Raw genomic sequence first — 13,437 nt, 5'->3', positions numbered from 1 at the left:
CGAGAAACATGTTGACCTTCAATCAATAATAGGGACGCTTAATCCAAGACATGAAGCTTAGGAGAGTGCTCTATTGTTTGTTTTTACCTAGGGTAGGAGACCTCAAGAATAAAGTTTGGCTTCACGGGTACTCCCAGCCCTATTTTAAATCACGTTTTCATTCTTTACATCTACACATTTCTGGCCCCTCACCTCCCCTTCACCAAACGGCTATTGGAAAAAGATCTCCGCGAAAGCGGCGCAACTATAGGAGCCCGTTGGGTATTGCACCGCCGACCCGACGAGGAGCAGCCCAGATGATGAAGCATGACACCTGAAAGGGTGTATGAAGACATTAAAATCCAATATATGGACTCTCAACTTTGAACCCTCAAGGTCAAGTTGGCACTGTTTCCCTTACTCTGATACCTATTCATTGAGGAACAGCATATCTGTCATACTTGGGACAGAACAATAGCACATGTTCAAGATCCATATAAGCATATTCACAGAACACGCATGTCGCCGAGGTTGGGTGGAGAGATTTCCAATTACTTGTAAATGTATTAACCAGGAGTATAGTCAATCGCAATTTTATAAATAGTGTGTGGGCAAGAGACGGTTGAATCATGTCTATCTATGTTTTTTTAGCAGGGAAAGGTTTGAAAGATAAAAAATGTTCCCCTAGACCTCTGGCTTTAGCGCTACCATTTATCTTGCTAATGTTTTTGTTCCAATAAGCAGCTTTAACGCTGCCCTTTGCACCAGCCAAGATTGTAGATGGATTGCTCCCAAGCTCACCCAGGTCAGGGCTTTAAGAATTAAATGAATATACTCAAACTAGGGTGGGAGCTGTTTTTGCTTCACAGAGTCAGGACCTAATCTGCAGCCAAATTATAATGCAAAAGCTCTGGGGTAGACCACAACCTTACCCAAAAACAGAAGGGTTTCAATTATGCTGAGTCAACCACCCTTTTTAAGGCAAGATTAAATAAATAGCGGTAGGTTAAATAAAGATCTCGGGAAGTTGCTCTCTTTTACAGACGGTATGAAAAACAGTGGTCCTAAACCTAAATCACAAATGATTGAAACATAATCCTACAATCGTTGTTTGTAAAAACTTTTAGAGCCTCAACACTTATCGACTCACTGTATTAATACATTCACTTTGCTACTGATGCAACAACCAAAACAAGTATTTTTCAAAGGAGGTTTTTCATTTCCATCCTATTTCAAGATAATAATAACCTGTTTACTGGACAGTTAAGGGTACAAGGAGCAGGTTACATTCTAGGAACGTGCAAAAAAGAGAGAGGGTGCTCTGGTGATGAAAGGGTGAATGGAATTTCAAGAGTAGTGATAGAGGAACAATGGACAGTTTTTTCTCGACTGATCATACAATCTCAGTTTTATTGCGACCTAGCCACATATACTTTAAATTATATATCATTCATTTCATTGTACAGTACACAATTGAATTCTTGTGTGGCACGTTTTTGAAAAAGAACTTGTGGTCCAGGTGGGGTATAGGTGGGCGTCAACGTTTCGACCCGACTTGGGGCACAGGGGTGGGTGGGGACCTCAGCCTGCGGGTCTTCTTCAGGACAAAAGGAGCAACCTGAGTACCGGTGAAGTGTCACAGTCACATCTCCGTGGGTTCTTCTGGGTAGGGGGGATACATCCCGTCTAATTCTGGCAGCAGCAATCTTAATGATTCATGGGAAGTGCTGCAAAAGGCTCTTGTGGAACCTTCTCACCCGGTTTAAGCAGGAGAAAACGCGTCCTCATCCAGGTATGAAGGGTAGAGCGTTGTCTTCCAATGCGGAGGCAGGCAATGACGCTGCTCGTCTATGTCAACAACCGGCGTCAATGAATCCGCACGGCGAAAACGACAGACAACATCTTGATGTTTGCTGTCCCCCAGACTTTGGCTTCGTCAAAGTACTGCGGCCTGGGCTTTAGCTCTCTAAACCTTGATGGCGGGGGAAATAGAATTAGGGGTCTTTCCTTACGCCTTTTGGAGATTGCAGAAGCAGAGTGTAGTAACCCTAATTCACTTTTTTCAATCTTTGATTTCCAAAAATTACCTCTTTGTGCTCTATGCGGGTTGAAGATTATAACCTTACTTTTTGTGGTATTCACCTCCGAACCACGAGTGTTCCAAAACTCAGTAAATTTATTCAGATGGTTTTGTAACCCAATCGGAGTGCAAGAGAGCAGGAGGGTGTCGTTCTCAAAGAGTAGGACAGGGATGGAACAACCAGGTCACCTTGGAGAATCTTGAACACAGTCACCAAGGAAATTAACAACACTGTTAACATAGAAAGAAAACAGTGTCTGCGCGAGGACGCACACTTGCCGCACCCCTCACTGCACTGGAGTACGGTCACACTGGGGATTTAAACCCCTTGGGCTCCAAGAGGCCTTTGTTTTTACAAATGAGAACATTCTGCTCTCTAGGGGCGGAATGTTCTAATAGCCTGAGAGCCCTCAGTAGCGGGCTCTACCGGTCATTAATGGCCGGTAAAGCCCACTACATTGGGCTCTAAGGCTATAATATTGACTGAAATATGATTTCTACACATTATAATTTGTGCACAATATAGGTTTATCAGCAGAACTGTATGGCCAAGCAAATTTAGTTGCCCTTTCACTAGAAAATGTGCTGTCTGTTAATGGCAGTATGCTACCACACAATGATTTAGTTTAAAAAAAATATCCCCTGTCTCATAATCATTGACGCTAAGTGGGTTGCATACGTTTGTCATGCTAAAAAGTGGGCTGCGGTTCTAAAACGTTTGGGAAGCACTGCTGTAGTGGCTTTTTCCCTCCTAGTTACTTATCCAATCTTTTGACTGTTTGTTTCTGAATCCCAATGCTCAGTTTTCAAGATTGACCCAGGAAGGCCTTTCCTTGCAGGCATCTTTAAACTTGCAACACTGAGAAGATCATGGCCTCATGTACAAGCCCCTGTGCGCCACCAGAATGTCACTTTTATTGACAATCCGGTGCCACACAGGGCAGTGCCATATCTACAAGGCCATGAAAGCCACCCTGCATGCCTTTTCATGGCCTTGTATATCTAATATGAGGCAATGCAGCGCAAGTCGCAGCGTTGAATCACACTCCGTCAGGGCGGCTTGCCATGGGTGTTGTGGTGGGTGCTTCCATGTAACACAAATGGCATTTGACACATTGCCAGATTTACGAGATTTTGTAAACTTGGGAATGCATCAAAAGCCTACACCTCCCCAGAGGCGCTGTGAAAGAAAAGGCTGCAGGTAAACAGCACCTGCTTTTAAATGTTTGGACTTGTTGGCTCTTATGGCAGTCACACTCACTATCGTGAGTGCTCCTTCCAGTGTGGGTAAGCCTGGGCCCCCCCACTCCACGGGAGCTGCAAGCGCCTGTGTCACGCCCCTGCTGGACTGGGAGAAGACGACAAAATGTGAGTAGCACTGCCTGAGTCCTGCCACGCACTGCTCTCAGTCCCCGCTCAGGGTTGGAAGTGTCATGCCAAACAGAGACTAAAGTTACAAGTGGCAGGCATCACACAGCACCGCTCAAACCTTAACCTCACCTGTCCATGTGTGACAGAGGGTAGGAGGCACAGATGGCTGTAGCCAAGCCTCTCACATCACTGCTCACACTTCCATGCCCTCTAATCTTTAAAGGGGATGATGCTGAGCAGTGGGTCACAGGCCTTAAACAGAGCAGCTTGCTAATACTTACCATTGTAAACATGTGATGACTCTTAGCAGACCCCAGACTAGTACCTGAATGGCTTGTACAAATACACAACAGTATCTCATTCACAAATATACAACAGTATTTCATTTACAAATGCACAATAGTATTTCATTTACAAAAGTGTCTCTTTTTCTTCCACAGAACAATGTAGAATTCCAGAGGGTTCAAAACTCATCTCTGAACAAAGCAAGTTATATTATGGTGCTGGAGAAACAACAGGGGTGCGCTGTATAGAGGGGTACGAGCCATCAGAACCTGTGTTAAGATGTGTTAGAAGAGGCGCGGCCATTGTCTGGAAGTCAGACGTCACCTGCATCGGTGAGTACCATGTACAACAGACCAGCATTGAGAAGAGTTCATACACAACAAACACAATGTTACCAGCATTGGTAAGTAATCACCTGCAGCTGACGCAATGTTTCCTGCGCTAGTGAGTGTCACATACAACACATACAATGTTACTTGAGGTGGTGAGTACTAACCTGCAGCTGGCACAGTGTCACATACAACACCCACAGGGATTTATTCACAAAGGCATTATGGAGTACATGAAGTAGTATATAAAGTAGAACTCCTGTAGTATTGTTTGGCATACTTGTACCTGCCTTTGTGAATTGGGGGAATAGTCATATACAATTACTACTACGAAAAAGCACTGTGCCCTGTAATTGTTATTGTACAATGACGTAGCTTTAAATGAGCTTTTATTTTTAATTACCATGCCAACAACAGTCGAACAAAACACAGCTACAATAGGAAGCAATTAATGAGACTTCTAAAGTGAAAAAAAGATTTTTATAGCTGTGCTATTTTTTTTTATTGAATTAATTTATATCACAACACAGTAGTTTTGTTGACAAAGCTAAAACATTAGCATTCACAAAATTAAAGTTGTTGGTACCAGTAGTGTCATTCTCATTGTATGTGGAAAATCATGTTACAGTCCACTTGGCCCTATTATGAACATTGAGGAAGTACAATGCTATACACAACAGGCATTGGCAAATCCAATCAGTCTAGTTTTATTGTGCAAACAAATGCAAACACCATATCTGCTTGCCTGTATTTGCATGCATCAGCGCATTACAGCCATAACTATTGGTTTTGCCAATGCTCAATTTTCATCTCATTACTACCCCAGGCACAAACTGGTCGTGCGTCTGGGCATCGATAGGGCCAGTCAGCACCCGGAGTGTGTGGCATTGGCTCCAGTCCAGCAGTTGAGCATGTCCAGCCATACTCAGGTGCTTGCCAAACAGAAATTTTATTTTTATGATGGCCTCCTGCCATTTAAAAAAAAAAAGTACACATGGGTGCGCAGTGCTTCTGCACTGTCTGTTTAATGCCTTCATCTACTCAAACATGTGCAAGGGGTTCTGGGATATCTGCAAGAAGTATCATGGGGAGGCTTTATTTGCATCAAGGATGTGGGTCCAGCTGAATTTGGGGGGGGTGTAGCTAATGTAACATGGAAGACATTATGGCCAAGATTTACAAATGGATTACGTTGCCCTTCTGATTCACCAGGTAGGTGGATTCCCCGTACCACTCCTTTGCCTGTCCAGTGATCCTGGAGAGCTCTCGTAATCACAGGCTCCATAACCCACACATTCTGGCCAGGCTGAACTCTACCAGAGTAGCCTTTTGGTCATACCAGTGTTTCATGACTTCTTGAGTGGCCTCAAGAATACTTTTATCTTTTTCCAGAAGCGATGCATCTGGTTACTGAACGCCAGCAAGTAGCTGACCACATCCTGAGGGGTTTCCTAGGAGCTTGCTCCCACTCCTTTCTTACAAGGCTAGAGGTCTCCTAACAGGGTGGGTATGGAGGAGTTTCAAGGGGCTAAACTCATCTCCCTTTTTTGTCACCTCCCTGTAGGCAAACAGAAGGCATGGCAGGAGGAAGTCCCAGTTATGCCTCATGGGCTTAGGTAGGCCCATTATCATGCCTTTGAGGGTCTTGTTTAATCTCTCCGCAAGCCTGTTAGTTTGAGGCTGATAGGGTGTGGGGAACTTGAACACCACTTCACTCTCATTCCACATGGACTTCATGTACACGGACATTAAGTTAGTGCCTCTGTCATACACATTCTCTTAAGGGAACCCTACATGGGTAGAATCACCTACAGGCCCCCCATCACTAACCTCAGAGAAATGGCCTCTGGGCAGCGAATGGTGTGGACCACCAAGACCATGATGAACCTGTTCCCTAAAGCTGTCGTGTGGTCCAGAGGACCAACAGTGTTGATGCCACTCTCTCAAAGGAAGTGCCAACAACAAGTAATGGGGTCAAATGAGCTTTGCGCTTTTTCCCTGACTTCCTACTGGCCTGGTATGTTGAACAGGACCTACAGAATGCATCCATGCCTGTCTTCATCTGGGGCCAATAGAAGTTGGCAACAAGACTGGTGAAGGTCATTTCTTGCCCCAGATGTCCTGCCAGGGGAATATCAAGAGCCAGCCCCAGTAGACAGGCCCTGTAACACTAGGGGACCACCAGCACACAGGCTGTCCCAGGACCAGGACCCTTAGGCTCACTGTATAGGAGGTTATTCTCCCTATAGGTAAGGTAGCTCATGGGCCTCAAATTGCTGCCTGAAGTTCTCTAAAATGGGGTACTCTTTCATTGCCTTGCAGAATCCTTACCTTGCGGGCCCACCCTCAACTTGCCATCCAGCAAGCTCAGGCAGACCACCCAGGGTAGCAATATCTTCCCTGGTAGGCTACGGAGGATCCTCCTCATATTCCCTGTCAATCTAAACCACAGGAACATCAGGGGCTGCTTTCCTGCACCCCTTCCCCTTACTCTTCTTGGCAGTTGCCCGGGCCATTGTTCCAGGTTCCAGGTGGCCTTGACTCCCCTCCTGGGCATACATGGACCTTATGTTCATACAAACCCATTCAGTCAATCCCAATATCCCCAATCATGACTTAAGCTCTCCCTCCTACCAGATAGTGTGATCTAGGCATGGCAGGGCTCACAGCTACATTTGGAAAACCTGAGACCCCACTCCCCTCAAAGGGACCCAGAGCCACTGGTAGATGACTCTTACGTTTATCTGAAACTGTGACTTGGTGGAATGTGTTAGGCAGGATCTGCTCTGAGGACACCAACTGACACCTCACAGTAGTCATGCTGGCTCCTGTGTCCCTCAAAGCCTACACCCATTGCCTGTTGGTCTCAACCCACTGCCTATACCTGCAAATATTTGCAGGTATATCGGTTTTACCTCAAATCTGTTTCTTAAAGATTTAGAAAGGGAGAAAGTCATCACCATGAAGAGCACAAGACATTGGAGTAAAATGTATGAGGCTGTGGGGCCTCATACAGTAGCAGTGACATGAACATTGAACAAATACCATGAATCATAAGGAACATTTGAGTCGGAAGTTCAACATTAAACGCATTGCAGAAGCTTATCTTCAGCAACAGGTGAGGGTGAACCCTTGGTAATGACCAAGTAACATAACTGGGGGAACAAGTAGGAAACGGAGGAAAAAATGTTGATGTGAGGGGAAGAATGAGCCCTGGGCAGTATCAGCTAAGTCATGTGTAGTACTTGGGTAGAGGGGGAGTCCCTTGATGGACCCGCGTGTCTAGGAGTAGGATCGAGAAATCCCTCGAACATATGGCAAGAGTACATCCTCCAAAAGTTGGAGGGCTCACAGCTGGGCGGGGTGTACCGGGAATGCTTAGCTTGCAGAAGTAACAGATGAGCGGTTTCCAGGTGTGGGTAAATTTGGTGTCGGTGTGGGTGAGCCGGGCCATCATTAATTCCATTGCCATGGCATGCCATATGCGCAGGAACCATGTTGAGATGGGTGGGGCTGAGGGTTTCTTCCATTGAAGGGCAATGGTTTGCTTTGCTGCCACTACCACCATCTCCTTATCCGTCAAAGAAACTAGGGTAAACCTCTGCCTACTCCTCAAAGGTAACTGAGACCACCTCCCTTTCTGTTTATCAAAGAATCCCTTCTGCTCGGGTTTGGATTGGGACTGGTTACAAATGTTCCCTTAGGAATCACTTTGGGGGCCTTTTGAGAACTCCTTACTTTTATGTTTTTCTCATCCCTTTTTCTTCTGGTGGGACTCCTGATGGCCCTTTTGGAAGTCTTCCCCAGATGCCTTTTTGGACATTTTGATGCTAACCCAGAGGTCTGCCTCCTCAGCAAACTTCCTGGCGTGAGGCAACTTTCTGTCCACTAGTTGTACAGCCTATTGTATTCATTAACCTTACTGCCCCTCACATAGCCATTCAGTTCCTTGTTAGAGTAATCCAAGAAATCTACCCAAGACTGATTTAGCAGCATATTGCTGCCTCTGACGAAACTTCTCAGGGGTCAAACTAAATTTAGCTAGAAGAATGGCTTTCATGGGAGTGTACCTGGTTTGGTCCTCTACCTTTAAGGTCAGAAGTGCGTCCCTACCGAACGGAGGCATATGCTTCCACGGGAAACACCCCTCCTCCCCCCAGGGTCCTCTAGAATCTTGTGCACTTTCAGGGTTACCTCATAATCAAGAAGGCCATTTATTAATGTCATCTCCCACCACATAATTGGGTGCCAGGGCTTTGGTATGCGGTCCTTCTTGTCTCCTTCACACGCTGTGGGTGAGCTGTCACCAATCCTACTGGAATCTGCTTGCTTTGCTTTAAGTTCTAGCTCCTCATGAATGCTTTCATGGGCCATTTTCTTTTCCTCAGCCTCCATCTTGAGTTTAGCTGTTCTGTAGCCTGAACTTCGTCTCTGCCTTTCTGTCCACTAGCTCCTTTGGGGACAGACCATGCAAAGTAGATGCTTCTTTCTGCTTTGGCAGGAAGTTCCAACTCAGGGGATAGGTCCTCCCCATCCCCTAAAAGCTGCATTTCAGGGCTGATATCCAGGTCCTGATCCTGCTCATCCATATCATCTTTATCATTGTGCTCTTCTGTTGTCAACTTGTGGACTTCCATCCAGGCCCGCAGAGCTTTCTGAAGCTCCTCCATCTTTTTGGGGACCTTCTTCATTTCCAATTCCCTTTCTTTACAGCACTGTTTGGGCTCAACCACAGTGTAATTTCCCAAGCTGGCCAGCTCAGACTCCAATTGTAGAGCATATATTTAGCCTTGGTTTTAGCTCTTCTGTTGTAACTTAACATCTTTTTCTAATGGTGGTTTGCACGTGTAAAATGTGCTACACACACATTTAATCCTGGTGGGCTTTGTCACCCTGTACAATTAGGTACAGGTTCACACGATTAGAATACAATGTCCTTGCTACATGTTTTGTGCTTGTAGGAGATAACTCTTTCTCTTCAGACTAATTAAATACTCTTTTCTGCACCTTTCAGGGCTTTCTGAAGCTTCATCGTTTTGGTGACTTACTTCATTTCCAATCCCCTTTCTTTACAGAACTGTTTGAGCTCAACCACAGTGTAATTTCTCAAGTTGTCCAGCTCACATTCCTATTGTAGAGCTTATATTTAGCCAAGAGTTTAGTTGTTTTATTATTTAAACAGCAGCCATACTGAACCCATTGAGAGGTGCTTCACTTACCGCCAGGGTTACCATGGAAGCTGCCGTCTGTGACTGAAATAAAGCTCTGCTGTCATTTACATTCATGCTGAGAAGGAAGATAGCCTGTGAGAGAAGTGTGGAGGCCTGCATACTCAGATGGGGTGCATCTGTTAATGCATTGAGGCCAGCTTCCTGACACACTATACTATGGTATGAGGTTAAATCATTCCAACAGGTCTGGCAGATGGGTACTCCCGACATGCTTTCTCTAGCATAGAGAAATTAGTGATAAATAGGAGTGACATTAGGAACAATTAACGTGGTTGAATTGATTGTGTTTTTCACCATGTGTTTCATCTGTCTATTAATTGCATTCTATTTACAAGGATTAGAGCGTTTCAATAAACATTTCAAAATGCATTATCCTTTCTTTGCTTTGTAACACCTTCAACATGCAAAAAGTGAATTGGTTAGATCTGTTTCCAAGAAGTCCATGGGCGTCAGAGTGGTCATGTTCAAGGTTACCAGTAACATTTATAAATCTGAAAGGTTAGGGGTTTAGATGTGGTACTGTGAGCTAGCCAAAAAACAGTATTTACTGATGATATTAGTTGGCTCAATTTCTATATTGTGAAGTTTTGTTGTACACAGTCCTAGTAAATTCATAAGAACCGTATAACATAGTGCCACCAACGTTCTAGGTCTGGTACCTATTTAATGGGTCTCCTGAGTAGTGTTCTTGTGTATGCCCAAAGCTCAATTATTTCATTTATATGGAGACTTCCATGGTAATAAGGATTTATCCTCCTCAGCTTTAATAGGTTGATCAAGCTTGATCTTTTAAAAGGATTGCCCCTATAGTGTTTCCTTACTTTGAATTTTATTCATTTAACATGAGGCAAGCAGCGATTATTGCTGTTAATTGCAGACAAGCTATCACCAACCATTTATAAAAGCAACAAGGGCTATTCATAAATAACTAAACTGTGCTATCAAATTTTCCACATTGTGCGCATTGTAATGTCTGAGAAGAATATATACAATTGAGATTTTGAAGGCAGAAAGGACCCATCATGAAGAAATATGGGCAAAGCTGAACTACGCCTGTAAACTCATAATTTGAAAGCCTTCTGGGGAACAATTAATGACTTAGAACATGGCAGCGGGAGAGCAAACAGTGCCAATATTTCCTAATCTGGCTGGGATTCCTTCATCTCCAAATTGTATGGGGTTTCTCCAGTAACTCATATAGTAAATAATATCCAACAGAATATGTCAGCCTCCCAAGCTAACACAAGATGTGAGTACAAGGGAAATGAAAATCCCCATGAAGAACATCTATTACTAATTGAGTCTATACAAGACGAAATGATAAAAATGACTATAGGTGGGATCAGATCAAATGGTGCACCCAGCCCCAATGGTATTCCCAACGCCACTTTTTAAAATCCAAAATAGATCTGAGGGCTTGCATTTTAAATCTGCTGTTTAAAGATGTGGTAACATCCAAATTGGTTCTGGAATCCTGGCAAGGGAGTATAATTCAGGCTATTTATGAGAGCGGTCCGCCAGATAACCTGGCTAATTACTGGCTAATAGACCTAACCAATGTGGAGGCAAAACATTTCCTACATGTTTCCTTAAGGACCTGGAAGAGTGAGCCACAATAACAAATATAATACAAATTTTTCAAACCAGATTCCGAAGAGGACAGTCAACAATCACAAATTCACTGCCCCTTACACTGCTAGTGGAGACAGGAGACAGCAGTACAAATACAACAAAAGTTATACATTTGCTTTCTAGATTTGAAAGCTGCTTTTGACTTTGTTCCCCACAATTCACTCTAGGCAAAGTTAGCAGCATGGGGTGTACCCAAAAAATTATTATATATGATCATTTGTAATGCTCAAATACACGGGTCCAGGTAAAATTGGGGAATGGCAGCCATACTACTCGCTGTTTTGAAACTTTTAGCGGATTAAAGCAAGGCAGCGTACTAGCACCTTGTCTTTTTTAATCTTTTTTTGGCTGATTTACCTCTCCATCTACAGAACGTTAATGCTCATTCTTCAAACCTCTCAGGTCATAATGGAGCCTGGGAACTCCATGAAGCGACAAAAAAACTGCCACGCTATGCGGAGTTCCGCGGGTGGCAGAGTGCGTTAGGGTCATGCCGTTCACGGTGATCTTGAGCACCGGGTGTTTGTCCCACGCTGTGAAATCATCGCGAGCGGCACCATGTGCAGCACAAGAGGGTGCAGCTTCCTTTGTGCTGCTCAAGTTGATTTTCTACTCAACCTGCCGCGGCCACTCACATTGCAAAATCAGACCACCCATGTTGAGAAATCTCACCAGGAGGTTGATTTTCCTCACTCACGCTCGCCAATAGTATCTCATTTACAAATAGGCAGCAGTATCTCATTTACAAACTCACTACAGTAATTTACAAATGCACAATAGTCTGCAATTTACAAAAACACAATAGTATATAATTTACAAAACACAACAGTATCTCATTTTCAAATATACAACAGTATCAGTTATGATTGAGGGATTGTCTAACGGTAATACTTACAATAGTCTCTTTTTCTTTCACAGAACAATGTAGATTTCCAGAGAGATCAAAACTCATTTCTGAACAAAGCAGGCTATATTATAGGGCTGGAGAAACAACAGGGGTGCGCTGCACTGAGGGGTACGAGCCATCAGTCCCTGTGTTAAGATGCGTTAGAAGAGGCACGGCTATTGTCTGGGACTCAGACGTCACCTGCATTGGTGAGTATCATGTACAACAGACCAACATTGGTGAGAGTTCACATACAACAAACACACAGTTGCCAGCATTGGTGAGTACTCACCTACAACTGAAATAATGTTACTTGCACTGGTGAGTGACACATACAACACCCATATGGGATTATTCACAAAGGCACTTTGAAGTACATAAAGTAGTACATAAAGTAGTACTTCTGGATTACCTTTTTACATATTTTTACCTGAATTGCAGGAATATTCATATATATTTGCTACAAAGAAAAAGCAGCATGCCCTGAAATCTTTATTGTCCAATGATGTAGCTTTAAATAATCATTGTTTTTAAATTACAATGCCAACAACAGTGGAAACAAAAACAGCTATACAAGAGGAGGTAATGTAATCAATAAGAATTCCAAATTTAAAAATATATTTTTACTGATGTGCTATTTTTTCTAATTAAATTCATGTATAAAACAACACAGTACTTTTGTTGAGCAAAACATATATTGCATTAAAAAAAAGTTGTAGGGACCAATAGTGTCATTCTCATTGTATGTAGTAAATCATGTTACAGTCTACTCTGACTTATGCACATTGAGGAAGCACATTGCTATACATAACAAGCACTGGCAAAGTCAATCAGTCTAGTTTTACTGGGCATCCGCAAGCAGGCAGCATTTCTGCATGCCTGTATTTAGTTGCATCAATTAGCACATTAAAGTCATACCTATTGGTTTTGCCAATACTCACTTTTTCATCTCATCACTTCCCCAGGCACAAGCTGTTTATGCGCCTGGTCATTGATAATGCCATTGAAGATACTGCCTTTATTTCCCAATGCAAAAACAACATTTGATGGACAGAATGCAGAACAATGTCATACATTCACCCCAGTACAGAGATCTGGGCCTAAATCCATCGTTTTTTTGCTCACCATGCCATTCCAGTTTGAACCCAGCCATATGCAAATCAGTCTTGACCCTGTGCCTCATGGGAACAGTCCAGCCTGAACTGCCAAGCCAGGTCCTTCCTGGACTGGAAACAAGCATCCTAGGACCGGTTTCGGGGTTTCACCCCTCTTCAGCCAGGATAGCTTGATTCCAGTGGCATGGACAGCACGGGACTCACGTCTGAGCATACCCGTCCCACTCGGGGTGACAAATGCAAAAACAGCAGTTGATGGACAGAATGCAGAACAATGTCATACATTCACCCCAGTACAGAGATGTGGGCCTAAATCCATCGTTTTTTTGCTCACCATGCCATTCCAGTTTGGACCCAGTCATATGCAAATCAGTCTTGACCCTGTGCCTCATGGGAACAGTCCAGCCTGAACTGCCAGGCCAGGTCCTCCCTGGACTGGAAACAAGCATCCTAGGACCGGTTTCGGGGTTTCACCCCTCTTCAGCCAGGATAGCTTGATTCCAGTGGCATGGAGAGCACGGGACTCATG

General features: G+C 43.9%; 1 protein-coding gene across 1 annotated transcript in view; it reads left to right on the top strand.

Moving 5' to 3' along the window:
- The window catches only part of LOC146863795 (complement factor H-like), a 140,726-nt gene that overhangs the window by 82,820 nt on the left and 44,469 nt on the right, over positions 1–13,437 (top strand). The window contains exons 3-4 of the mRNA XM_085628089.1: positions 3,871–4,047; positions 11,826–12,002. Coding sequence (XP_085484215.1) covers positions 3,871–4,047; positions 11,826–12,002 — 354 coding nt within the window. The remainder of the gene's footprint in view (positions 1–3,870; positions 4,048–11,825; positions 12,003–13,437) is intronic.

Source organism: Triturus cristatus, chromosome 2_1, assembly GCF_964204655.1.
Source record: "Triturus cristatus chromosome 2_1, aTriCri1.1, whole genome shotgun sequence".
NCBI lineage: Eukaryota > Metazoa > Chordata > Amphibia > Caudata > Salamandridae > Triturus > Triturus cristatus.
This window is presented reverse-complemented; position numbering and strand designations above follow the sequence as displayed.